Source organism: Grus americana, chromosome 4 (assembly GCF_028858705.1).
Source record: "Grus americana isolate bGruAme1 chromosome 4, bGruAme1.mat, whole genome shotgun sequence".
NCBI lineage: Eukaryota > Metazoa > Chordata > Aves > Gruiformes > Gruidae > Grus > Grus americana.
In genome coordinates this window covers 10022404-10049541 of record NC_072855.1, presented here as the reverse complement: position 1 = coordinate 10049541, position 27138 = coordinate 10022404, and the positions used below count along the sequence as shown (strand labels likewise).

Here is a 27138-nt window from a genome sequence, read left to right as displayed (position 1 = left end):
CGGCAGCTACGGCCCTGCTAAGCTGAGCCATCTGGCACGCGCCAACGCCTACCCTTGGTGATTCCCCTTCGCGATTCCCCTTTGCAACCTGGCTGCTCACGCACAACTCGGCTGCATCCACTTCTCTGCACTTTGCTCTGTAGTTCCACTTTCTGGCTTATGATGCTCCAGCACTGGTCCCCACTCCATAGCATTGGTCTCCGCTCCAGCCCGCAGGACCATCGTCCCCACTCATCTCACCCTTCTCTCGAGACATTGCCGCGCTGCGAGCATCCCTCAGATTACATGTTCCACCTGGTCCCTGGACCATGCTTCCTACCTGGCTTCCTAGCCCAGGATGGGTCTTGCCTGGTCCTGGACTTCAGATTCGCAAACTTTTATATCTAGATCATATTTCATATTTATCCATTTTCCTCTCCAAAAAAGTGATCTAGAAGCAGACCCCAACTGAGAACAGATTTCTGCAACTGCTGCATGCATCATCCCGCCAAAGCGTCAAATCTGACTGCAGATCAGAGGGTAGTTCTGATGGATTTGGTATTTTGGCAGAAGAAGAAAAAGGGCTTAACTGAAGCAGCAAAGACTCACTCATCATAACAGCCTATGTGTATGAGCAGCCTTCTGCTTAAAAAAGAAGGATTGCTGGTTAACAGCAGGTTATCTTATTGCATTACCCTGGTGGTCAATTTAGTATGGATTTATGATAAAATGATCCCTCGCTACAGAACTTACTCTATTTGGCCAGAGATGGTATAGCAGAAAGCAACAGAGTCACGAGCTTCTTGCAGGATAAAACCAAAAGTGTAATGAAACGGCAAATTGTTCCTCTCCATTTTGAGAGGTAACTATTCCATATCTGTATGCGACGGTGGGAATAATTTAAAGAGTAAGAAATAACAAAAGGTTCAGACCCCTCTTAGTTAAGCATTAAAAAAGTAGAAGGAAATGGATCAGCTGCTTCCTTTCTGGTATAGGCTGCTGGTCTAGTTTAGAGACAGTCATAAGCTCAACATCATCACCAGTGACATAACAAGAAGCAGCCTGGACCATAGAAAAGCTGTCTATATAGGTAAGAAGTTATTCTCCAACAAAACCAGTTTTATTTGGATGTGTGCACAACCTGCTGCGCTTTAAATCTTCAGAGCACTGAAAGCATGACATTTTCCCCAAAAATCCGGTTGCGTCTGTCCTGAGAAACAGCAGTACTCATATATAAATGGGATGATACTGTCTGTGAGTGAGCTTCTTCCTGCAAGTTGGGCAAGAGTTAGCATTCCGAAGGGAATCGCGGAGGCACTGGCTGCAGAAGACATGGCCGCATTTGGTTGACACAATCAGTCGCCCGCTTTGCACAATCTGCAAGAGAAGAAACCGCAACAGCTATTTGGAGTAAAGAATCCAGCTTTGCTGGTCTACTGGCACCAGGCCAAGAAGACCTGGAGTACCTGTAACCAGTGCGCTACCGCGCTCATGATAAGGAACCCAGAGACCTCTCAGTGCCCTCTGGGGAAGCGTTGCTCCCTCTACGTACACCGCCAAGAAGCGACTTTGAGTCACAAGCTAGTTTCACCTTAAATCCAAGGTCTGTACTTCAAGCCAGCTGTCCGCAGCGTCCCACGTAACCCAACAGCGCCGCGCAGCTCGCCCTCTGCCCCGTCCTCCCTCCGACAACAAAGAAACGACGACGACACGTGGATCCTTACCTCCGAGTAGCCATCCATGCAAATCGGACAGCTAACGGTACCAGACGGCCTTGCGGGAGAGAGAACAAAACCAGAAAGAACACGCACCCGTTAATGTCACCGTGCACCGAGGGCTGCCGATACACAAAACGTCACGTAAATCAGCCGACCGCGCAGGCTAGCCATGGTGCATCTCATCAGAAGAGCCCTGCGTACCTTTAACTCTCTCGGCCTGTTGCATTTAAGAAGCAGTTAGGCTCTCCCTTACCCAAGGGAAGCAGCGCCATGGCTGTCACGGGGAGGGGGGGAAGATGCAGGCAGTCACCCTGCTCTGCTACTGGAAGTAACAGCAGTCTATAGCACTGAGCCATACACGTGTAGCAGTACTCATCTTCAACAGGTCATAAATAAGAGTTTTGTAACAAAAGCATCTAGCTGTCCTTTCTAGACATGAAACAGGTTGTCAGAAATTAAAACTTCCCCTATTCTGACGTAGCAACATCCCAGCTCAGTGACATATTCGTACCAAGAATTCCTTCCTTATAAAATGTGTGATTATATAAAGCGTATTTTCAGACTGTTTCGCTCTGTCTTATATGTATTGCAAGCATTTCAATGTCTCTCATGCCATACTGTGAGATACATTAGATAATGGTTTCATAAGCAACAAAAGTTCGTAATGGGGTTTTCTGGGGATTTTTTTGAATGAATTCTCCTCTAGAAATGCAATTACATTTTAATTCTGAAGTTTTTGCACAGTAATCAAAGAGACCCAAAACTTGGTAAAAAAATCAGTTTCTACAGTATATCAGAAATTAGACTTCAGAAAGACACTTTATCTGCTACATACACAACATTATCTCTTGGATCATCTTCATCATCGCTAATCAGTATACAGATGTCCCACTGCCGCTGGCCTCTTAGTCTGAGATTTCTCCTTTCTTGTTGATTCTCTGTAATTTAATTTTGGTAAGTTAGGTATCTTATAAACTATATAGCCCTGGAGCTGTCCTTGAAATGTATGATTAGAAATAGTCTGTAACTTTCTCCTTTAGTTCCTACACTGCAATACAGGATGAAAAACCCTTTTGACATTTTCTTATTCAAAGCAGATATTCCAGTGTTAAAAGTGCTCATTAAAATTAATATCAACTTTGGGCTTACAGAACTTCCGTATTTCAAAAATAAGAAAACATGTTTTGAGCAGCTTTCATGTATTTTCTTTCAGATACCTTTTACAAGCTCTGATAGCTTGTATCAAATACTATCAAACACTATCAAACACAGATTGGAGCCATTCTCTAAGACACTGGCCAGATACTTTAGCACTGTCCTTTGCCTTTTGGTAAATGCAGTTTCAGTCCAAGCTGCTCAGGTTGGTGGGAAAAGAAAGAAAGAAAATTAAACTTAGGACAATTCCATTATCAATTGTAAAACATCAACTCACCTTCAACAATCTTGCATCCATATATATGGGAAGGGAGAGAAAAGAAAACACAATTAGAGTTTGGTGTGCCCCCCCCCCCCCAAGTCTTGCATACAAACACCAGATAAGCAAAGCAATTTCAACAAAACAAGCTAAGAATGGTAGGATAGCACTCTTGTTTTGATTAAGAATATTAAAAGTAGTAGTCAGTCAGCTGCTGCTCAGAAAACAAGTGGCAGCTTCTGGTTCTGCTCAGGCTGCAGCAAAGGGATAGAAATGGAGGCAGCTTAGGAACCACCTGAACACCCTTGGCCCTGCTCCCCAGGTTCAGTGCCCTGATTTGATTCAGGCCAGAGGAGATTCCTTCCCTCTTTCTCCCTCAAACAGACAAATTAGCTGTGATATCCATAAGCGCGTCACATTAGATTAACAGCCGCTGAAGAAAAAAAAACCCAAACCCCAAACCTGAACCCGCTGTTGTCTTTGGTGGAACTAGAGCTGGAGCAATGCAGATTACGTTGTAAAGTACCAGGCCTTGCCTTTGCAAAGGCTCAGGAACAACCTCAGCAGGAGATACCCCCCTGCTATTCCTAGTCCTGCTTTCTGGTTCAGCACAGCAGCGGTGGCATCCCAAAACCAAGGTTATAAACTACACTGTGGACTGGCTCAAATACTATTCCAGCTTTAAAATAACAGTTAAAAAAAAAGTGGATTTTTTTTAAGACTTCTTGGAGCAATAAACTGAACTAGTTTGTACCATGGTCAGCTACAGTTGCGCTTGGCATCTCTGTGACAAGAGTACCTCCAACTGATGTTGCAGCTAAACTCTTTGTATTTGTGAACAAAAAAAACCTTACTATTGTCTCCTTTACTTTTTATTTAAATCATTGGCCTATGCCTTTGATACATCGGGAAGAGCTTCAACTTTAAATTGCATCTCCTTATGTTACATTACCCACGAATGGTCTATATTCTCCCCAAGTTCTAGAGCACCAAGCTATTTTAGATTACCCTCTAACTGTCTGCAAGCACACCTCCAGAGCAGCTTCTGTGTTGACCCATAACACATGGTTTTCATGCGCTGGTGAGTCAACTTTGAACTTACGACTTATACTTAAAGCAAGATCCTATCAGGGAGCACAATACAGAACTCATTTGACCACAAGATTTAGATAAGTGTGCCATTCACTACTTACCACAACAGAATCATTGTGAGTGAGATCAACGACTACAGGTTCAGAAGATTCACATGTGAGATCTACTACTTCTTCACCAGCTTCAAAACACAATGTTAGAATCAAGATCAGGGATTGCAGAGTAATAAAAGTGCCCACCACTATGTAACAGGCTGAGGTATGATTCAGCCTTGCCCTATGCCTCTTCTCTTCGGGAACGTGTCCAACAGCTCACTCAAGCAGTGAACAGTCAACGTAGAGCATTACCACCGCTGTCTTCTGCAAGTTGCAATGCAAGAGGAACGGCAGCCGAGCTCCTCGCACAGTTCTGTTGTATGACAACAGCTTGTGGGAGGTACACAGCAACAGATTATTCATCTAACATAGAGAATGTTTGTCACACCGAGTAAAACATGAATCATACGGGATATAATAATTTTACGGTACCAGGCTGTAAACGTTCCTATCTCATGCGTCTTCCAACTTTTCACAGGCAAATGCACAGCAAAAACTGACAAAGCCATATAATTACGTGGAGACCAACAGCTGCTTGAATCGTAAGAGGCCAAGGAGGCTTTTTTAATTCTGATACATTTTGTAAAAAAGCACTGACAAAGTACTGCCTCTCCTTGAGGGATGAGGCACAACTAACGACAAACTTTCAATTATCTCCTTAAAACCTAGGAGTTCCCAAACTCAAGTTGCCACTCTCCACAGTGGTAGCTGCAGCGACTCCCGGCTCATCTGACTAGACATTCACATGTTGGAGCAGCACTTGAGTACCTTTCTTACACAACTCATCTGTCACTCGTGGTGAATGTTATCACACCTCGGGAACAAACTAAACCAGTTGTCAGCAGGCTTGCTGTTTAGGGATGCCATGCTAGATGCTGTCTAAAATCAAAGGTTTCCCTTCCTCCCCAGTAAAACTGGGCAGAGACACTGCCAAAGATACACGTCAAGTGGGACCACAACCCTCCAGAAGCACTTCAGGTTCTTCCCGAGTTAAAAAGAAAAGCTTACCACTTTCTTCAAGTTCTATTGGCTCTGCTTCTGAAGCCATTTCTGCGGTAGAAGCCATCAGCCTGTTTCGTTTCCGACCTTGCCTAGAATTAACTGCTCCTCCACGGCGCTTTCGCTGAGTCTAAGAGAGAACAAAGCCTTAGCATTTTCTTTAGGAGTAATATTAACGTGGCTCTCATCTGTGCAGCACCAATGAAAGCACACAAGGAGACACTAAACTCTGTTCTAAGAATCAGGTTTGCATTGAGTAGTGAAATACTTACTGTGCTCATGGTGTTTCTTGATCTAAAGCCACAGAAAAAGCAAGAGGTACAAATGCCAAAGAAGTAATGGCGAGGAAGCTACGACTTATCAATTCCTTATGTTCCTTCAGGTAGTACACTGTTATAAAGTCCAGATTTCAGAGTGTCTGAGAACGATGTTCTTTCAAACCTGTAAGCAAAGAAGAGAGAACATTACCTATCTGCAATGCTTGCTCTCTTAAATACACCCCCTCTCCAAGATTCCCATCCCTGAGTCACCAGTTTCTGCCCAAAGCCAGAGGGGAAGCCCCAGTTTGGTATCTGAGCCTCAGACACCTGCAGCTGGGCTGAAGCCTCAGTCCTTCTTATCCATTTCCTAAACTAAATGCCAGAATAAGCTCATTTGTTAGCAAGCTATAAAAATTCTACAGAATCCCAATTAAGTTAAACTGAAAACCAACTGATTGACTCTCGAGGCAATGTTTGTGTGTGGTACTGAAGTTCGTATCTCAAAGCTTGCTCATGGTGAAATTATTCTGAGTCCAACAGACAATGAGGAGCTGGGAGGAGGCAGCGGGCAGACCCCAAACAAGTCAAATAACGAATTTTAAAAGACAAAGCATTACAAATTAGTAGGGAAAATATTTTATTTAATAGAAGTAGTGAAGTGTTGATAAAGCCTAAGAATTAAGCCTGCCAGACAACTTGCACATTACTGCACAAGTCTGAATAAAGGCCTTAGACATCTCAGTGTCCAATGACCAAGCCTACAGAAAGCTTTGTTACAAATCCATCTTAAAAAAAAAAAATCCCCTCTTGACACACAGCTGCTTTTTCCTCCAAGGGTCTGAACCATCTAGAATTCCCTGCCCCCATATGTTTTTTTTCAGGTCTGACGGCACGGAAGCCCTGGCAAGCCTTCGAACTGTAATGTAATCCAAAGATCAGTCTTAGTAGAAGGCCCATTCCACTGCAGTCAATCAAAACAAAAAGGCAAGGCAGAAATCCACCTGCTCCAGACACTGACCTTGACCTGTGCTGCAAAGACCAGCACACGGTTCTTCAGAAAAAGGGCACAGCCAGGAACAGCCAGAGGTGCTCCCTGAGCTGGGAGAAAGCAAACCTTGGCGAACAAGTGGGAAGAAAAGCATATGCAGGATAATCCGCTGCTGCTGCCACAAAGCAGCTTGACCACCGAGTCCTCCACAGTTCTGAACAATCTAGAAGATTTAGCTCACTGCTCTGGATTATTACATTAGCTAAGAAGGCGCAAATTCCTGCAGGTGGTATAGGCCCTTGTTGACTCAATGTAGACCACAAACATTGTTGTCTCAGAAAAGGGATGGTATGGGGCCACTGTTGAGGTGTAGACATCATGCTCAAAGGCAAAATGAAATAATGCCTAATGCCTTATTTCTGGAGTTGGCAGCTTCCAGGTAATTACTCTTCTCTAAACAAGAGTTGTAGGGACTTCAGGCGAGACAAGACAAGAGAACCAATGGACACACAAAGACATCTTCTAAAAGCATGAAATAAATCCATAACTAGTCTCTATAGTTCTCCTAAATACACAGATCAGGATACATCTGAGCACTGCTGAGTTTCCTCTGGCTTCCACAAACTTCACCCTCTATACTGAAGTCAGAAACAAGGGATTTAGAAAAGGCCAAGAGGACTTGCAGGAATGTTAGGTTTGAGCTAGGTGCATATCCTCGTGAGTTAAAAAGTCATCTTACCAAAGCTGGGATGACCTTTGAAATCTCCTCATCACAATTAGCAGATTAAGAAACACTGAGACTGTGCAGTGGGATGGAATGGCACTGGTAGTCACCTATAACCTTGAGTGAAAGGAAGCCTGACTGATTTTTTTTCCTCTTAAACTTTCTCTCTGTATTTCTTAAATCACAAATCTTCAAGCCCAAAGATACATTTACGTACAGAAGCTACATGATATGCCACTCATCAATTTTCTCCCATTTTTTTCATTTTAAAACTGGCACTGGATTGCAAAACCTAAGGAGGTCTAAAGAAAACATTGGGCCAATACTTGTTGAAGATGGTCACCTGACTAATAGGGATGAAGAAAAAGCAAAGGCATTCAATGCTTTTATTTCTTTTTTTCTCCTCAATCTTTAATAATACTGATAGACCGTGGGCTGCCAGGTCCCCTGATTCAGAGGACCACAAGTGTGAGAACAGAGACTTTCCATTTGTAGACAGCAAAATTGTCAGGGACCTGCTGTATCAGCTGAATGTTCACAAGTCCCTGGGGCCTGATGGGATTCAACCCAGAGTACTGAGGGAGCTAGCCAATGTTATGGCAGGACCCTTCTCGATTGTCTACCAAAGGTATGGGGAACCTGGGGAGGGCCCTGCTGACTGGAAGCTCACCAGTGTCATTCCAGTTTACAAGAAGTGTGTGAGGGAAGACCCGGGAAACTGCAGACCTGTTAGTCCAACCTCAGTTCCTGGAAAAATTATGGAGAAGATTATACTGGCTGCTATTGAAAGGCATTTAAAGAATAATGCAATCATCATCAGGCACTGTCAACATGGGTTCAGAAAGGAAAAGTCCTGTTTAATCTGATATCCTTCCACAATAGGGTCACCTGCCATGGGGATGAAGGGAAGGCAGTAAATGTAGGTTTTTTGGATCTTAGTAAGGCTTTTGATACTGTCCCTCACAGCATACTTCTGGACAAGTCGTCCAGCTGTGGGATGGGTGGGATCACAGTGCGCTGGATGAAGAACTGGTTGAAGGGCAGAGCTCAAAGGGTTGCAGTGAATGGGGCTGCATCTGGCTGGCAACCACTCACCAGTGGTGTTCCTCAGGGCTCAATCCTAGGGCTGGTTCTGGTCAATATTGTTATCAGTGACCTGGATGCAGGAGTTGAATGCACCATTAGCAAGTTTGGTAACGATACCAAACTGGGAGGTGCTGTTGACTCTCTTGAAGGACAGAAGGCTTTCAGATGGATCCAGATAGATTATTGGAGCATTGGACTATGATTAATGGGATGAAATTTAATAAGTCCAAATGCTGGATTCTGCATGTAGGACAGAGTAATACCAGACGCAGGTATAAATGAGGAGCGGCTGGGGAGCAGCCCTGCAGAAAGGGATCTGGGGGTGCTGGTTGACAGCAGCTCAATACAAGTCAGCAGTGTGCCCTGGCAGCCAAGAGGGCAAACCGCATCCTGGGGTGCATCAAACACAGGGTAACCAGCCGGGCAACAGAGGGGATTGTCCTGCTGTATTCAGCGTTGGTGCAGCCTTGAGTGCTGTGTGCAGTTCTGGGCCCCAGAGTTTAAGAAGGCTGTTCAGGTACTCAAACGTGTCCAGAGGGCAACAAAGCTAGTGAAAGGGCTGAAAGGCACATCCTGTGAGGAGAAGCTGAGGGCTTTGGGTTTGTCTAGTTTGGAGAAGAGGAGGCTGAGGGGCAACCTCATGGCTCTCTGCAGCTTCCTGGAAGAGGCTTCCTAGAGAGGTGGTTGATGCCCCAGGCCTGTCAGTGTTGAAGAGTCATTTAGACAATGCCCTTAACAACATGCTTTAACTTTTGGTCAGCCCTGAAGTGGTTGGGCATTTAGACTAGATGATCATTGGAGGTCCTTTACAACTGAAATACTCTTAAGATAAAAATCAATGTGCTTTTTTTTTTTTTCTTAGACTACCTGTTATGTGCTGGACTCAAGAATCAGTGAGCCCACAGGCAGATTCTGGTCACAGCAGATGAAATTTTCAGAACTGTTATGTGTAAACCCCTCCCCCAATACAAACCTAATCAGTTTTGATAGTTTTAAAATTTCAGCTACACATGACAGGAAATGCTTATTAAAAAACCCAACCTAAACTTAGAAGCACAGTTATCCCAGAGCTTTCCTAGCAATTGTGAGCAACAACCTTATGTTCTCACCTGGGGTAGAAGACTGAGGCTCACAGTTTGCTTCCCAGCAGAGAAAGCCGGGAACTGACTTTCAGTCTCCAGCATCCTCAGCGCAGGACATGCCTAGGCAACCATTTCCGTAACATTCTGTGCCGAGGCAATGCGAGTTCTCTTTGCACACTTCATTTTGAAATACTGCAAAATAGGTAGGCTTGCTCTTCCCAGAAAGTGAAACTGTTTCCCAGCATAGCCAGAACGAGGGCAGGCAAGGCAGGGCAGAAGGCAGCAGCTAGGAGATGCAGAAAGGCATCGGTCTGCTGTGAACGGGCATCAACAGAAAACAGACACGCTCGATGAGTGCTATTAGCCACAACGGAACTCAGTAATACACGTTCACCCACATGGCAGCTCTTCAGGTCCCTCATAAAACATTTGTTTTGAGGCCAATTGAATAAGTACGATTTTAAGCAGACCTCTAACGCAGTGCATTTGCATATGGAAACGATCCTGCTGAATATAAACTGCTTATACACACATAAATGGGCAGCCTGAACAGAAACTTAAAATAGAACCTAAAGAGAAACTTAAGTTCTCCCTGAAGTGAAGAAATTTCTTAAAAAATGACAAAGGAAAGGAAGTTAGAGAAGAAAAGAACTTTGGGGGAACAGCATCTATTCAGTTTGTTTGGAGAACTCAGTAAGCTTTATAGTGACTTTCAAACCAAAACATGGCTGTTCTTGGCATTCCTCATCGCCCCCTCTCCAGCCCTGTGCTTCATACACAACGTGTGCACACAACTGACAACATGAGCTTCATCAACAACGTAACAGCAGTGAGATACCCCAACACCCTGCCGGCCCTCAATGTGAATGCTCCCAGCCCCACGCTCCCCCTGCTCCCAAGCGGGGCTGCACCCCTCACCCCTCCTCGCTCAGCCCCAGACAGCACCCCTCTTCTGGCCAAAGGAATTAAAAGGTTTGGGGATGTCGGATTCACCCCCGACCCCAAATCGATTAATACAGCAGAACTAAAAGAACGAGCACTTCCAATTGATCAAATTGATAGTTTTATTTCCACCTGTTAAAAGAACGGTTTGCCTACCAGCAGAGTCCAACATAGATGGGACAGACAGACAGGAATACAATTAAATACAGGAAAAATTGAACTATATACAACAAGACATACATTTACATAATGAAAAAAACTTGATATTATCAGTTCTTGCCAATGGGAAACATCACTGGAACGCAAATATATTGGGGTTTGGGTTTTTTTTTTTTCCCTAAAAAAGTGTGTAGCACAATTTAGTATTTTCCCATGTACTGAGACTTAAAATTCATTTTGAGATGCACAAAATTTGTGGCACTTCACAGGGTACACAAAAGCTAAAAACTTCTTTGTTAAATATTTTATAGTTTGCGGTACCTAAATTTCAATCAGATCTATTTATTGACACACAAACTATAAAGTAATATTTACATGGAGGGAGTTGTGCAAAGTCATTTAGGCTATGGCTAGTACACTGTGAAAGATGCAGGGAGACGTGACTCACCCTCATCCCCAGAGGTAATCCCTTCAATCCTCTCTGTATCGTCCCTCTCGCACAGTAGCCACCCAAGGAAAACTGGCCGTAATTTTTCTTTTTTTTTTTTTTTTTTTTTTCTCCTCCTTTAAGCTATTGGGAGAAAGCTGATTCTGTGGCCCTGAAGCATCTTGACAGTTTTAATGTTGGGCCGCTTCTCTTCACACAATTCATGCTTTAAGCGATCTTTTCTACTGTTTCATCATTTCTATGCTTCCTGGGACATGAATGCCAGCTGTTGTTGTCACCACACTACACTAAGGTGGCTGTAGTCCTTGCTTGTAGTTTACATCACCAATGGGAGCACACAGTAACTAAAGGTGTGTAACTTTTTAGTAGTTACCGTATTGCCACACTGCAGAAACTGCACATTCCTGGAACAGGACTGAAACAAAGCTGTTCCAAACCAGGGTGGGGAAGGTATTGCATTTCTTAAGCTAGCCTTTATGGAACAAAACTCTGTCTGTATTACTACATCCAGAAACATCCCTAAACATCCTAATAAAAAACCCTTTACTTTTGGGTTGCAATCTTCAATACAAAACTTGAGACAGCTAATCAGAAGAGCTGCTTTAATTAAAGGCTTCCTACAGATCCCTAGGACAGGTTAGAAAGACACATCAATGTTAACTAAATGCATCCTACAATCATGCTGCACCGAAACATGGAACGCTGCTTCCAAGGGTTTATCAGAATCAACCAACTGCCAAAAGGTATCTGAGTTTGATTTTGGACTTTTTTTTTTTATAGACCGAAATTCAACCTTCAAAATACTGGTTTTAATAATCTCATCTACATTTAATTACTATAATCCTGTTTGTATCAGCTCATCTGGGATTCCACATCAGCTTACAGATTTTCACTGTAACAGGTTTAAAACAGACATTTATAACTCAGTCCTGGAAAAAAAAAAAATGTGACTGGGTAACAGTGCATAAACCTGTGTATTCCTGCCTTAAAGAGAGGAATTCTCTCTTGGACATGTATTTGACTTCTCTTCCTTATAAAAAATGCACATTTAAGGAAAGCTGGACAACCCACAGGGCAAAGGGAGATTATACTTCTCTCTCAAAAAGCTGCCAAGTCAAGATTGCTACCAAACATCTTTTAAAACCTCCACTTCTTAAATCCATGGCAAAACAATTATCATTTAATTTTTAATCCTATGCACCAGGCTAAGACCAGTCAGGTGTCAGGATAACAACTGAAGAGAACAGCGAAGTGAACGCGCTGAACTTTAAGCATTACGCTGCGTACACTCGATACAGTAAGAAGATCTGTAGGTAGTTTGGTATTCAGCTGACAAGAGGAAAGCATACTATTTGCTTCTTATTCATCGCTAGCAAGCCTAGAGAAGACTATACTCTCCTTAGCTATCAGGAGAAAGCGCTACAGAACAGTAGTAAAACCAAGAGACCATCTCATCCTGGTAGAAAAGAAATTCAGTGTTGTGATTCAAACACAGGAATTCTTGGCAGTTAAAACATCCTAAGAAGTATTTTCACATTGTACATCTTGCAATTTGTCTACATACTTTAGATCTCATGGAGTTCATAAAGACATCTATACGTTCAAGCCTTCTGCTTAAAAAAGAAGGATTGCTGGTTAACAGCAGGTTATCTTATTGCATTACCCTGGTGGTCAATTTAGTATGGATTTATGATAAAATGATCCCTCGCTACAGAACTTACTCTATTTGGCCAGAGATGGTATAGCAGAAAGCAACAGAGTCACGAGCTTCTTGCAGGATAAAACCAAAAGTGTAATGAAACGGCAAATTGTTCCTCTCCATTTTGAGAGGTAACTATTCCATATCTGTATGCGACGGTGGGAATAATTTAAAGAGTAAGAAATAACAAAAGGTTCAGACCCCTCTTAGTTAAGCATTAAAAAAGTAGAAGGAAATGGATCAGCTGCTTCCTTTCTGGTATAGGCTGCTGGTCTAGTTTAGAGACAGTCATAAGCTCAACATCATCACCAGTGACATAACAAGAAGCAGCCTGGACCATAGAAAAGCTGTCTATATAGGTAAGAAGTTATTCTCCAACAAAACCAGTTTTATTTGGATGTGTGCACAACCTGCTGCGCTTTAAATCTTCAGAGCACTGAAAGCATGACATTTTCCCCAAAAATCCGGTTGCGTCTGTCCTGAGAAACAGCAGTACTCATATATAAATGGGATGATACTGTCTGTGAGTGAGCTTCTTCCTGCAAGTTGGGCAAGAGTTAGCATTCCGAAGGGAATCGCGGAGGCACTGGCTGCAGAAGACATGGCCGCATTTGGTTGACACAATCAGTCGCCCGCTTTGCACAATCTGCAAGAGAAGAAACCGCAACAGCTATTTGGAGTAAAGAATCCAGCTTTGCTGGTCTACTGGCACCAGGCCAAGAAGACCTGGAGTACCTGTAACCAGTGCGCTACCGCGCTCATGATAAGGAACCCAGAGACCTCTCAGTGCCCTCTGGGGAAGCGTTGCTCCCTCTACGTACACCGCCAAGAAGCGACTTTGAGTCACAAGCTAGTTTCACCTTAAATCCAAGGTCTGTACTTCAAGCCAGCTGTCCGCAGCGTCCCACGTAACCCAACAGCGCCGCGCAGCTCGCCCTCTGCCCCGTCCTCCCTCCGACAACAAAGAAACGACGACGACACGTGGATCCTTACCTCCGAGTAGCCATCCATGCAAATCGGACAGCTAACGGTACCAGACGGCCTTGCGGGAGAGAGAACAAAACCAGAAAGAACACGCACCCGTTAATGTCACCGTGCACCGAGGGCTGCCGATACACAAAACGTCACGTAAATCAGCCGACCGCGCAGGCTAGCCATGGTGCATCTCATCAGAAGAGCCCTGCGTACCTTTAACTCTCTCGGCCTGTTGCATTTAAGAAGCAGTTAGGCTCTCCCTTACCCAAGGGAAGCAGCGCCATGGCTGTCACGGGGAGGGGGGGAAGATGCAGGCAGTCACCCTGCTCTGCTACTGGAAGTAACAGCAGTCTATAGCACTGAGCCATACACGTGTAGCAGTACTCATCTTCAACAGGTCATAAATAAGAGTTTTGTAACAAAAGCATCTAGCTGTCCTTTCTAGACATGAAACAGGTTGTCAGAAATTAAAACTTCCCCTATTCTGACGTAGCAACATCCCAGCCCAGTGACATATTCGTACCAAGAATTCCTTCCTTATAAAATATAGGGCAGGAACACACTAATATGAGGAAACATTCAAAAATAAATTTCTAGTTCAGAGAAAGAAAGTCCAACTCAATGGCTGCTAGCAAGCTGTGGTTATAGATGTTCCTCTCCTGCCTTGAGCCGCCAGGACAGCTGTATTGCGCACACACTTACTAACAGACATTGCTATTCTGCATAAGGAACACGCTATACCATAAGTGCTGAATATTCTCTATCAAAGAGAGAAGTTGTTTCCTGTCACTTTTATTTACAAGTTAATCTGGATTTTAAATGATCACAGTAAGGTGCTTTCGTAAGTCTTTACCACAAACACTTGGCTTTATTACGTCACCATCCATGCTAAGCAAGTTTGTAATTTATTAAACAGGAACAGAAGTCATGAGATATCCTTTGTCGTGTAATCTTAAATTCAAGCAGTGAGCACTAACACCTACCCCTAATTTCACATACATAATTTAACTCCACTAATTTTCCCATTTTTACTACTTAAATTCTTTATGCAGCAACTATAATAGCAACTCAGTAATTAACTACAACTGATGATAACCTTCATATAAGCAAGGGTATTCTAACACTACAGAGTAACACCGTAGATGGCTCTGTGCAATCTCCAGCATCAATACCTTTTGGAAAGTGTTAAACACTGCAGCACTGAGTTGTTTCAGTCTTATCTAAACCAAGCAGGAAGGCACGTTCTTTAACAGAGAAACTTGAGATTGAAGGAACAAAACATTTAATTTTTTGTATTAACTAGTTAGTGGGATTTATTCATCTACATATTTAACAACCAAAATTCAAAAAAAATCTACAAATCCATTGGCAAAATGCACTATGTTTTAGAATAGCATAAGCCCTTTAAGTGGCATATTTAAGGTCTGACACCCAAAATTTCCATATTCAAGTTCTCATTGCCTTCCAGTACTCTAAAAGTTTCAAAGCACATCAGCTTCATTAAAACCTGTATTTTTTTCCCTTCAGACACTTTAGAAAACATTTACACCGTAATTCTCATGTTCTTTGTCTTCCCTAGTCACGTGGACACCTGATTTCACTTAATTAGTCCAATACATTGCATCTTAACACAAGAGAGTGCTCCTACAGCAAGAGTTCACTGTTTCTCCACAGAATGGGGCCTTTACTGTGCAGGCACCTGACCCAAACAGTGAGATCGCCATCTCCCATGCAAACATACATGCTCCATGGCATACATGGGACAGAACAGAAACTGGCCATAACAGTATTACCTCCACAATTGCCTTGTAAATATACCTTGGGAAGAGCAGTTACCCCTCCGAGAGAAAAAGGCATTCAACTGGCAATGTGTAAAAAAGCAGTGAATGAGTAATAGTTTTGACTGGAATTTGCCAGGCTGCTGCATGCCTGTCTTCTGATACCAAGCCTCATCGACACCAATGAAAATATTTCCATATCTGACATCGCTGCTAGAGCTTTACATGAAAGGTAAATGCAATAGGTTATGTGTTATTGCCTGTGACTAATCCTCCTTCCTTGCCATACCCCCACACTTAACTTTAAGGTTGTAAGAAAAGTTGTACATCTGTCTTGGGCTGGCTTTTTATCCTTAAGTGCAAATGGTATTGTTTGGTCATCGTGTGGAATGGGATGTTGTACTCATCAAAAGAGGGAGCTTACTAGATTAAGTTAAGAATTCACAGATAAGCCAGGCTATAGCGATGTAACTTAGTCCTGTATGTATAAGAAAAGCAAAATTCAATGTTTGGTAGGTCATAAGGCATACATACTTTGAACTTGCAGTTTCATCTTCCAGTGGTCCCAATTCTCGGGACACTTTATCTGTCACATACACATCATTATCTCTTGTTTCATCTTCATCATCGCTACTCAGTACACAGCTGTCCGACTGTCGCTGGCTTCTTAATCTAAGATTTCTCCTTTGTCGTTGATTCTCTGTAATTCAAATTTGGTAAGTTAAATTATACATATAAGATATATATATATATTATCTCTCTCTCTCCCCCCTGTCCCAGAACTATCCTTGAAGCACCTTATTAAAAATAGTCTGTAATGGTTCATATTTTAAACGGACCATATTCAGCTTGGTTAAAAGCAATCTTGAACAAACTAGTTTCCTAAATTTTCAGGTTGAACATTTCCAGACATTGTAAATATTCTCCTATGTATCGACACAAAACATTTGCTCTATTCACCCTACAAACAGCTAAACCATGATCTTAAAGATTTGCTGTGTCATAAGTTTCATACAATTACACTACCACTACCTGTGAATAATTCTCCTCTATAAAGGGAAGCTACCTCTCCCAATTCTTACTAACAGAGAATGCTACCATACTATGTTGAGAGTTGCAACAACTGGTGCGTGATACAAGAGAGAGGACTGAAGTTGTTTCCAATTAGCATGGCAAGGTAGCACACACACAACACGAAGACCTGGTAAAACAGAGTGCTTTGCTTAGAAAGTTTCAGAAGTGATGGAAGAGATGCTTAAATCTTAAAGTGTAAGTTATGGAACTGCTGTGGTTCCTCACTACTCTATCCAGGTACGATGCTAAACTGTTCCACTCTTTCTGTCTGTGCTAAGCCAAACCTCCTCACTCAAAGGCAGTTTCTATAAAATAAGTCTTTAAGAACAGTACTTGGAAATTATAAAAATACTTTAAACAGTATTTTCTTAGAAATCCTTGTAATCTTCCTCCTGAGTTAAGGTAACTTGAAAATGAAATTATATTGCCCAAGATAAAAGGACATAAAAAATTAATTGCCTAGTTGTAACATCCAAAGGTTAAAGAACTTCTGTTTGCTTTTTAACAATTAGAAACTGCATGCAATAATTATCTCCACAACTCCAGTGTACACGTAACAATAATCAAACACTAAATGACATAAATAGCCACAAAATTAAAGTTCCTTCCTGTATAAGTATTCAGCTAAACTTTATTGCAAGTATTTTTCACTTGCTCTCACATCCTTCAGAGCACAGAACAGATGACATTCTAAGTAAGCAGCTAACAACATACTAATACATCTCATGTTATAATCAGAACAAGGTCTGAAAGGTGTAAAGGATTAACTTCTTTATAACTATTTAACACCTAAAGTAGAAAAAATCCCACACTTGGTAATGCTTCTCAGTACTATGTTTGAGGTGTGCTAGACTAGATAATGAAAGCGAATACTAGACCACAAATAACTTTTAGTTCCTTCACTGCAATACAGGCTAAAAAAACCTCCAAACCTTTTGACATTTTCTTATTCAAAGCAGATATTCCAGTGTTAAAAGTGCTCATTAAAATTAATATCAACTTTGGGCTTACAGAACTTCCGTATTTCAAAAATAAGAAAACATGTTTTGAGCAGCTTTCATGTATTTTCTTTCAGATACCTTTTACAAGCTCTGACAGCTTGTATCAAATACTATCAAACACTATCAAACACAGATTGGAGCCATTCTCTAAGACACTGGCCAGATACTTTAGCACTGTCCTTTGCCTTTTGGTAAATGCAGTTTCAGTCCAAGCTGCTCAGGTTGGTGGGAAAAGAAAGAAAGAAAATTAAACTTAGGACAATTCCATTATCAATTGTAAAACATCAACTCACCTTCAACAATCTTGCATCCATATATATGGGAAGGGAGAGAAAAGAAAACACAATTAGAGTTTGGTGTGCCCCCCCCCCCCCAAGTCTTGCATACAAACACCAGATAAGCAAAGCAATTTCAACAAAACAAGCTAAGAATGGTAGGATAGCACTCTTGTTTTGATTAAGAATATTAAAAGTAGTAGTCAGTCAGCTGCTGCTCAGAAAACAAGTGGCAGCTTCTGGTTCTGCTCAGGCTGCAGCAAAGGGATAGAAATGGAGGCAGCTTAGGAACCACCTGAACACCCTTGGCCCTGCTCCCCAGGTTCAGTGCCCTGATTTGATTCAGGCCAGAGGAGATTCCTTCCCTCTTTCTCCCTCAAACAGACAAATTAGCTGTGATATCCATAAGCGCGTCACATTAGATTAACAGCCGCTGAAGAAAAAAAAACCCAAACCCCAAACCTGAACCCGCTGTTGTCTTTGGTGGAACTAGAGCTGGAGCAATGCAGATTACGTTGTAAAGTACCAGGCCTTGCCTTTGCAAAGGCTCAGGAACAACCTCAGCAGGAGATACCCCCCTGCTATTCCTAGTCCTGCTTTCTGGTTCAGCACAGCAGCGGTGGCATCCCAAAACCAAGGTTATAAACTACACTGTGGACTGGCTCAAATACTATTCCAGCTTTAAAATAACAGTTAAAAAAAAAGTGGATTTTTTTTAAGACTTCTTGGAGCAATAAACTGAACTAGTTTGTACCATGGTCAGCTACAGTTGCGCTTGGCATCTCTGTGACAAGAGTACCTCCAACTGATGTTGCAGCTAAACTCTTTGTATTTGTGAACAAAAAAAACCTTACTATTGTCTCCTTTACTTTTTATTTAAATCATTGGCCTATGCCTTTGATACATCGGGAAGAGCTTCAACTTTAAATTGCATCTCCTTATGTTACATTACCCACGAATGGTCTATATTCTCCCCAAGTTCTAGAGCACCAAGCTATTTTAGATTACCCTCTAACTGTCTGCAAGCACACCTCCAGAGCAGCTTCTGTGTTGACCCATAACACATGGTTTTCATGCGCTGGTGAGTCAACTTTGAACTTACGACTTATACTTAAAGCAAGATCCTATCAGGGAGCACAATACAGAACTCATTTGACCACAAGATTTAGATAAGTGTGCCATTCACTACTTACCACAACAGAATCATTGTGAGTGAGATCAACGACTACAGGTTCAGAAGATTCACATGTGAGATCTACTACTTCTTCACCAGCTTCAAAACACAATGTTAGAATCAAGATCAGGGATTGCAGAGTAATAAAAGTGCCCACCACTATGTAACAGGCTGAGGTATGATTCAGCCTTGCCCTATGCCTCTTCTCTTCGGGAACGTGTCCAACAGCTCACTCAAGCAGTGAACAGTCAACGTAGAGCATTACCACCGCTGTCTTCTGCAAGTTGCAATGCAAGAGGAACGGCAGCCGAGCTCCTCGCACAGTTCTGTTGTATGACAACAGCTTGTGGGAGGTACACAGCAACAGATTATTCATCTAACATAGAGAATGTTTGTCACACCGAGTAAAACATGAATCATACGGGATATAATAATTTTACGGTACCAGGCTGTAAACGTTCCTATCTCATGCGTCTTCCAACTTTTCACAGGCAAATGCACAGCAAAAACTGACAAAGCCATATAATTACGTGGAGACCAACAGCTGCTTGAATCGTAAGAGGCCAAGGAGGCTTTTTTAATTCTGATACATTTTGTAAAAAAGCACTGACAAAGTACTGCCTCTCCTTGAGGGATGAGGCACAACTAACGACAAACTTTCAATTATCTCCTTAAAACCTAGGAGTTCCCAAACTCAAGTTGCCACTCTCCACAGTGGTAGCTGCAGCGACTCCCGGCTCATCTGACTAGACATTCACATGTTGGAGCAGCACTTGAGTACCTTTCTTACACAACTCATCTGTCACTCGTGGTGAATGTTATCACACCTCGGGAACAAACTAAACCAGTTGTCAGCAGGCTTGCTGTTTAGGGATGCCATGCTAGATGCTGTCTAAAATCAAAGGTTTCCCTTCCTCCCCAGTAAAACTGGGCAGAGACACTGCCAAAGATACACGTCAAGTGGGACCACAACCCTCCAGAAGCACTTCAGGTTCTTCCCGAGTTAAAAAGAAAAGCTTACCACTTTCTTCAAGTTCTATTGGCTCTGCTTCTGAAGCCATTTCTGCGGTAGAAGCCATCAGCCTGTTTCGTTTCCGACCTTGCCTAGAATTAACTGCTCCTCCACGGCGCTTTCGCTGAGTCTAAGAGAGAACAAAGCCTTAGCGTTTTCTTTAGGAGTAATATTAACGTGGCTCTCATCTGTGCAGCACCAATGAAAGCACACAAGGAGACACTAAACACTCCCCTGTAGTATGGAAAGAATGGTAGTATGGGTCATTCCTATCTGAACACATCTATTCAAGGAAAAGACATCACCCCAGATCTCTTACGAGTTGGGTCACAAAGAAAAAACACATTGGCAAACCATCACAATGAGAAGATTAGTTCACAGTTAGATCAGATGCTAGCTTCCAGCCAACCACTGGAATTGGTCTGACTTAAGGTTTCTGCTCACATTGTAAGCATGTCTGAACTATTGGTAGTACCTAGAGAGATTAAAAATCTTAAGTATCACAGAATATGATGTTATACGAAGTTTTAATATGCTTATGTTCCAGTGCATTTATTACAAACTCTTAAAAATGTTTATAAAACCAGCATGTTTTAAGAATCAGGTTTGCATTGAGTAGTGAAATACTTACTGTGCTCATGGTGTTTCTTGATCTAAAGCCACAGAAAAAGCAAGAGGTACAAATGCCAAAGAAGTAATGGCGAGGAAGCTACGACTTATCAATTCCTTATGTTCCTTCAGGTAGTACACTGTTATAAAGTCCAGATTTCAGAGTGTCTGAGAACGATGTTCTTTCAAACCTGTAAGCAAAGAAGAGAGAACATTACCTATCTGCAATGCTTGCTCTCTTAAATACACCCCCTCTCCAAGATTCCCATCCCTGAGTCACCAGTTTCTGCCCAAAGCCAGAGGGGAAGCCCCAGTTTGGTATCTGAGCCTCAGACACCTGCAGCTGGGCTGAAGCCTCAGTCCTTCTTATCCATTTCCTAAACTAAATGCCAGAATAAGCTCATTTGTTAGCAAGCTATAAAAATTCTACAGAATCCCAATTAAGTTAAACTGAAAACCAACTGACTGACTCTCGAGGCACCACACACCTGGGCAGGAATCACCAGGAATTGTCATAAGCAGCCATCTGCAGAGAACACAAAATTCCAGATAAGCAGTTCTCTTCTCCAACCCATCTCCAGATTCCAACAGCTGGGAAGTGAACAGCTTGAGAGGAATCTGAAGCAAGTGGAGCAGAGAAATTTCAGTTCAGAAACACTCATGGATCTGCAAGAGCATACAAGCATACTGTAGCTACTCTGTGGTAACTGTAGGTGTGCGTGTCTCCACCCACTAGACAGCAAACTGCTAAGTGGGAAGAGGTAAAAAGCAAGCATAGAGGCAGTTGTGAGTATCTGTCACGGTACTAAAGTTTGCATCTTAAAGCTTGCTCATGGTAAAATTATCCTGTGTCCAACAGACAATGAGGAGCTGGGGGAGGAGACAGTGGGGGAACCAGGAAAAAAACCAATCATGTTAATTAAGAACTGCAGAACTGCCTTCCCAATACTGCACTTGACCTATGCTTCAAAGATGAGCACACAGGCTATTCACCTACTGTCAGATTAAGAAACACTGAGAGCATGCAGTGGAATGGAATGGCACTGAGAGTCAATCATAACCTTGAGTTAAAACAAGTCTTACTGATTTTTCCCCCCCTCTTCCTCTGTATTTCTTAAATCAATTACTTTAAGAAACCCATTAACACTGAATTGTGACATTATTAAAACAAAATACACTTGAGAAAAATCCTTACACTAAATTCGGTACTTTTCTAAGCACAAAGATGTATTTATGCACAGTTTTAAGCAGCACAATATGCCACTCATCCCATTTTTTCATTTTAAAACTGGTACTGGATTGCAAAAGCTAAAATGAAAGTCAACATGCTTTTCGTGCCTTTTTTTTGTTTGTTTTTAAGTTGACCACTTGCTATATGCCAGACTTAACCATCAGTGAGTCCATAGGCAGATTCTGGTCACAGCAGATGGAATTTTCAGAACTGTTATGCATAACTCCTTCTCCCAATACAAACCTAATCAGTTTTGATAGTTTTAAGATTTTAAAATGCTTTTTAAAAATCTAAACTTACATGCATAGTTTAAACCCAGTGTTTTTCTTGCAAATATGAGCAACAGCCTTATGTTCTCACCTGGGATGTTGAAGACTAAGGCTCACAGTTTGCTCCCTAGCAGAGAAAGCCAGGAACTGACTTTCAGTCTCCCGTTTCCTCAGTACGGGATTCACCTACACAGCCATTTTCATAATGATCTGCATCCAGGTAGTCTTGAGTTCTCTTTGCACACTTCACTCTACTATTCTTAAGGCCTAGATTTCATTTCACCTGTTAAGGAAGAAAGTTTTTCTGGCAGCCTTACCAACATTCTTTGGAAGATCCTATTTTGCTCCACTGAATTTTTGGAATAGGGAACAAGAACTTTTAAAACAAGACCATGCCTAATTCTGCACTCATACTAAACAAACCAGATAGAAGATGTGCTCACAGAACAGTCTAGGTGCTATAGGACTTCCTCTCTCCATATGATTATTATTCATAGGTTTTGTTTTGAAGCTTTTTGGAGACAAGGGGAAGAGGGAGGTGAAGCAAGAAGGACACGCAGCACGAGGGGTGAGGGAAAGGGAGAGAAGCAGCCCTAAACCCAGCACATCTGCACTTTCAAACTAGTTGCTCAAAGACAAGCTACCATCTTCATCTAACGGCTACAACGGAAAAATAACTTAGGCAAAACAGTTTTCTGCACGTAGCAGGAAGATGAACAGGACTGAACAACACATGAGGTATATTAAGAAGTTATGCCATTAGTTCTTTATAAGTTATTTCATCAAGAAAGCCAAGAAACATTTTCCTTGATTCTCCTCAGATATGGAATTGGAAAAAATACTTTGACATTAAAAAGCTGAGAAATGTTAGTTGGTACAGACATCTGAGGATTATAAAGACATAAACTTTATATAAGCTTACTTTAAATTAGAAGTTGTTAGAACTGTTTTTAAATAGAACCTGTTAGAGCAATCTGATACACAGACATATCTGCACTGCTGAAAGACAGCAAAACCACAAGTCTGTTTTATTCACTAGACAGCAGAGTTGTGGATGTAAAACACCCAGAAAGTTTCACAAGGCTTGGTGCTTTTCAGATTTAACACTGAATACAACCCAGTGCAACAGTATGTTGACAAAGTATCTTTAGAAAGGGTTAAAAATACAGGAGAGAGCAACCACCTGGGATGACTCCAAATATAAAATGTTGCACAGATTCTCTTTGGCCACAAGTGGCTTAAGTGCCAAAGAACAGCTACCACAGAAGAAAAAAAGACCCAACCCAAACCGAAAAAAACCCAACCAAACAAAAAAAACTTTAAAAATTATGGTGAAAACTAAAGTAATACACAAGAAGACTTGTCATGCTAAGACCACCTTACCTACATTAAATATTCACACACTTCTTTACAAGATACCAAGGAACAGAATATTTATAGGATTACTAGGACATGTCTCAGAGGATCTAATATCAGACCTCAAAGGCACCACAGGACAGAGCCACTTCTTGAACTATGTGACAGAAAGCACCACTGCTATTTAGATAGTTTAATTTTCAGAATCTTACATCAGCAGTAGGCTTTCTTTATACTTAATACAGAGAGTATACATAAGGCACAAACGTTCTAGCTGCTAATGGCTCACATCTTAATCTCTTCAGAAGATTCTTCTGAAGAAAGAAGTTGAGAATGGATACTCATAGGGACACCCATCACTGTAAAACAACCTTTAAATAAATCATCATAGGCAGCTTCACCAGTATCAACATGACCCAACTCAGGAAAGTCATGTTCATTAAGAAATTCCAGACTGCTTGAATTTATTAAGACTATGGAAGGAGTCTCATGATCCAGCAACTTTTTTTTTTTTCCCCTCTTCCTCTATAAGAACAAACCTCTTCCGTGGAGCTATAGATTTTCACACAGTATTGGCTCACTTGGGAAACTTAACTGAAAGTCAATTACCTGAGCTGTAGGAATAGGTAGCAAAAATAAAGCAAAGTTTACTTTCTTGAATCCACCACAGATCAAGTTAGCAGTGCACAAGAACAGAGGTAAACAAAACAGTTCCAAGCTCTGCACATTTAGAGAGCTACTCATTAATAAGAATTCCTTAAAGATTTTTAAAACCTCAAGACCACTCAATTTAATAATATGACTTGTCACACAGGACTGGATAGCCCAAATTAAATAAGGTCTATATGCTCCTCCTCCAGCAGTCACTATGAAGCCAAGCCCCAAGACTGAATAACACAGAATTACTGCATCAACCTCCCCCCCCCCATCAACCTATAAGCATCAAATAACTCCAGCTGAGGCTGTTAGTGAGCTCATCTGTTACACCTGTAGCAAGATGCATTCAGACAGCAATTCAAAATTCTAGATTTTTTTTTTAAAAAAGTTTTAAATACTTTTTTTTAATGTGAAAACTTAGCAAATCAACTTAGTAAGCCGATAAATACTTTTAACTTTTACAGACTTTTTATTGCATCACTGCAGGATGATACCATACCAGAAAAAGCCACTCCCCCTTCCTCTCATACGCAGAGCTCTGCACATGCAGTTATTGTTCCTATCATTTAGCTCTCCCAAGGGCGTAAGTAGTGTTGTCCTCATAACAACAAAGTTCAAGGTTTATTCTAGCTAACTCATTTGCATTTTAAGGACTATATCCACCAACCTTGCTCCGTACAGGCAGATACTTGATAAAAATAAAGGTAAAGTCATCTAAATTAAGAATGTTTACACTAGGAGTTAAAGAATATTGATGCCCATATTCATGGCCTAAGTCTCCTGTTAGATTTCTTCCTCTATAAAAAAGTTAACATTTTCACTGAATTCAGGCTGACCTAATTTAACATGTTTAAATGACAATTCCAGAAAAATGGATTCTCTACAGAACAAACTGAAAACTTTTCTTACACCACTCTGAAAACAAAGTTTTGGTCTCCTACATGCTTAGCATGAATTGAGGCAAATTAGCCTTCAGCAAGTAGACATTTTTACCATGTCTGACACCAACAAGACTGTATTTCATAATCTTCCTAAACATTACAAATACACTACAGTAACTACTTGAAGAAAACAATAATGTCAGTCTGAATGTTTGGTGTGTGCAAGGCACAGGTGACAAAACCAGTATACATTTTATTTGTCAAAACATGATATGCAGTGTCTTTAAGACTTTGCTTCTCATTTCTATTCTTAAGACCTCTCTTTGCACTCCTAACAACAGGAAACACAGTATCAAAGATGCAGCATATATAAAAAAGTTTTCTGTGGTCAGAAGACACACATACCAATCACAAAGTGCTAATCTTTTTATTTTATCACGAGGAACAGTAACCTGTCATTTTACTCTTTCAAAACTTTCCTATCATGTTTATTTCCAGTACCTTTAAAGATATTCTCATTTTTTCAGATGTGCTACACCAACGTTAGTGAAAACAGAAGCTGAGTCTATTTGGTTTTATCCAAATTAGGTCAAGCAGTCTCATACTACAAAAGCTTGGTGAAAGGCACTATAAAAAAAGTAAAGATGAGAGATAAACAGCCTACCATAGAGATATACTAGCGTGCCTGCTCTAAGTGGTCAGTTATATCTACAGACAAATAAGACATATGTTTAGTAGCAGCCTAACAAAAAAACCCACAAAAACCCCAAACAACAAAAACCCCAAATCCAAAACAAAACAAAGAAGCTAAGACCCAGAGAACAAAACACGTCCAAAACTTTCAGTTGGCCAGATGTCCTATTTCAGAAACAACAAAAAAAAGATGGACACTGGCCAGAAGAAAAGCTCCTCATTGCTCTTAGGGTCAGAAGTTTCTCTGAGAGAGGCTGCAGCTTACTTTTGATAGTCCCAAAATCAGATACAGAAGAAGGAAAAAGAAGTTGAGTCTTTCCAAGTTCTGTAATGGAGGTGTAAAGGGACGCTGAGATAGGAGAGAAGTGTTCCCTCCGCTCCCGCTGTCACACAAAATGGGAGGACAGACCAACACCTTCACGCAGCTACATCTACTGCAGATGCTGAGCCACCCCTCTGCCTCCAGAGGCGAGAGGGAAGGCCATCGCCCCCTCCCCAGCACTCGTGTCCCTCAGCCACTTCAGGACACCCTCTGAACGGCCCCCGCAGCCAGGGCGGTTTATGACCCAGCGAGCACCACAAGAGGCTGAGCAGCCTGCCTGCGATCACCGGCTAGGCTCGCCTTCGAGGGAATATGGGGCAGAAAACGGCCGCAGGCCTAGCTGGCCCCCGGACCCCAGCGCTGCCGGCCGCCCAGCGATGAGGGGAGCCGCCGCGCCCAACCAGGAGGGCTGGAGCGGCCGGGGCCGGCCCTGGGGGCCGTGCAGCGGCGGTCGCAGGCCCCGGAGCCCCCCCAGAGCGGCGGAGAGGAAAAAATAAAACCGACACACGGCCGGGGGAGGGGGGCAGGACACGCCACACGGAGCGAGGGCAGGCCGGGAGCACCTGAGAGGGAAGCCCCTTATGGCTGCCACAGCGGAGAACTGGGCCGCGCCCCTGCTCCGCGCCCGGGGAAAGGGGCTCGGGTCCCCGTCCCCATCACAGAGAAAGGGGCAGCGCCGGCCCGGCCCCGCCGCGCAGGGCCCAGCTCCGCGCACCGGCTGAAGGAGCCCTGTCTTCCCCCGCTCCCCTCAGCGCCGGCCCGCCCCTCCCCCACCGCGGCCGGGCGCGGCTGCCTCCCCTCGTCCCCCCGCTCCCCTCACCTGTCGCCCGCCGCCCCGGACGCCCCAGAAAGGCAGGGCGGGCCCGGCGGCGCCGGTGCCGCTCCCGGGCACCGCTCCCACCCCCACGACGGAGCCCCCCGGCCTGCAGCACTCACCCTCAATGCCCGGCCCGGCAGCGGCGTAAGGCAACGCCCGCCTCCGCTTTCCTGCCATTGGGGGGGCAGCGATCTTGCGGCTCGCGGAGTGGCCACCGCGCACGTCAATTAGGAAGCGCTGAGGCGAGCGACCCCGCCTCTTATCCGGCCTCGGGGTGTGCTGGGAGTTGTAGTTTCGTGCGCGCCCGGGGGCGGAGCGGGCGTGCGGCC

The 27138-nt window shown here is 42.8% G+C and overlaps 2 protein-coding genes across 6 annotated transcripts; both read right to left on the bottom strand.

Annotated features, from left to right (window-relative positions):
- Nucleotides 1-600: 600 nt before the first annotated feature.
- On the bottom strand, nucleotides 601-5772 carry LOC129206376 (E3 ubiquitin-protein ligase RNF4-like). Its single transcript, XM_054825445.1, has 7 exons — nucleotides 5570-5772; nucleotides 5307-5427; nucleotides 4305-4384; nucleotides 3130-3139; nucleotides 2533-2635; nucleotides 1704-1752; nucleotides 601-1356 (listed from the first exon to the last, which is right to left on the bottom strand). The coding sequence occupies exons 1-7, from the start codon at nucleotides 5576-5578 to the stop codon at nucleotides 1207-1209; spliced, it is 522 nt and encodes a 173-aa protein (XP_054681420.1). The 5' UTR covers nucleotides 5579-5772; the 3' UTR covers nucleotides 601-1206.
- A 4711-nt stretch (nucleotides 5773-10483) lies between these two features.
- Nucleotides 10484-27028, bottom strand: LOC129206046 (E3 ubiquitin-protein ligase RNF4-like). 5 transcript variants are annotated; one of them, XM_054824663.1, is made up of 10 exons: nucleotides 26929-27000; nucleotides 22175-22366; nucleotides 21072-21109; nucleotides 20606-20774; nucleotides 19984-20104; nucleotides 18982-19061; nucleotides 17807-17816; nucleotides 15973-16138; nucleotides 13679-13727; nucleotides 10484-13331 (listed from the first exon to the last, which is right to left on the bottom strand). In XM_054824663.1, exons 4-10 carry the CDS (start codon nucleotides 20612-20614, stop codon nucleotides 13182-13184), a joined length of 585 nt encoding a protein of 194 aa, XP_054680638.1. In that variant the 5' UTR covers nucleotides 20615-20774; nucleotides 21072-21109; nucleotides 22175-22366; nucleotides 26929-27000; the 3' UTR covers nucleotides 10484-13181. The 5 variants fall into 5 exon arrangements, with proteins under 5 accessions (XP_054680638.1, XP_054680637.1, XP_054680634.1 ...); XM_054824662.1 differs by lacking the exon at nucleotides 21072-21109; XM_054824659.1 differs by lacking the exon at nucleotides 22175-22366 and having other exon boundaries at nucleotides 21072-21201; nucleotides 26929-26944.
- Between the last annotated feature and the right edge of the window lie 110 nt (nucleotides 27029-27138).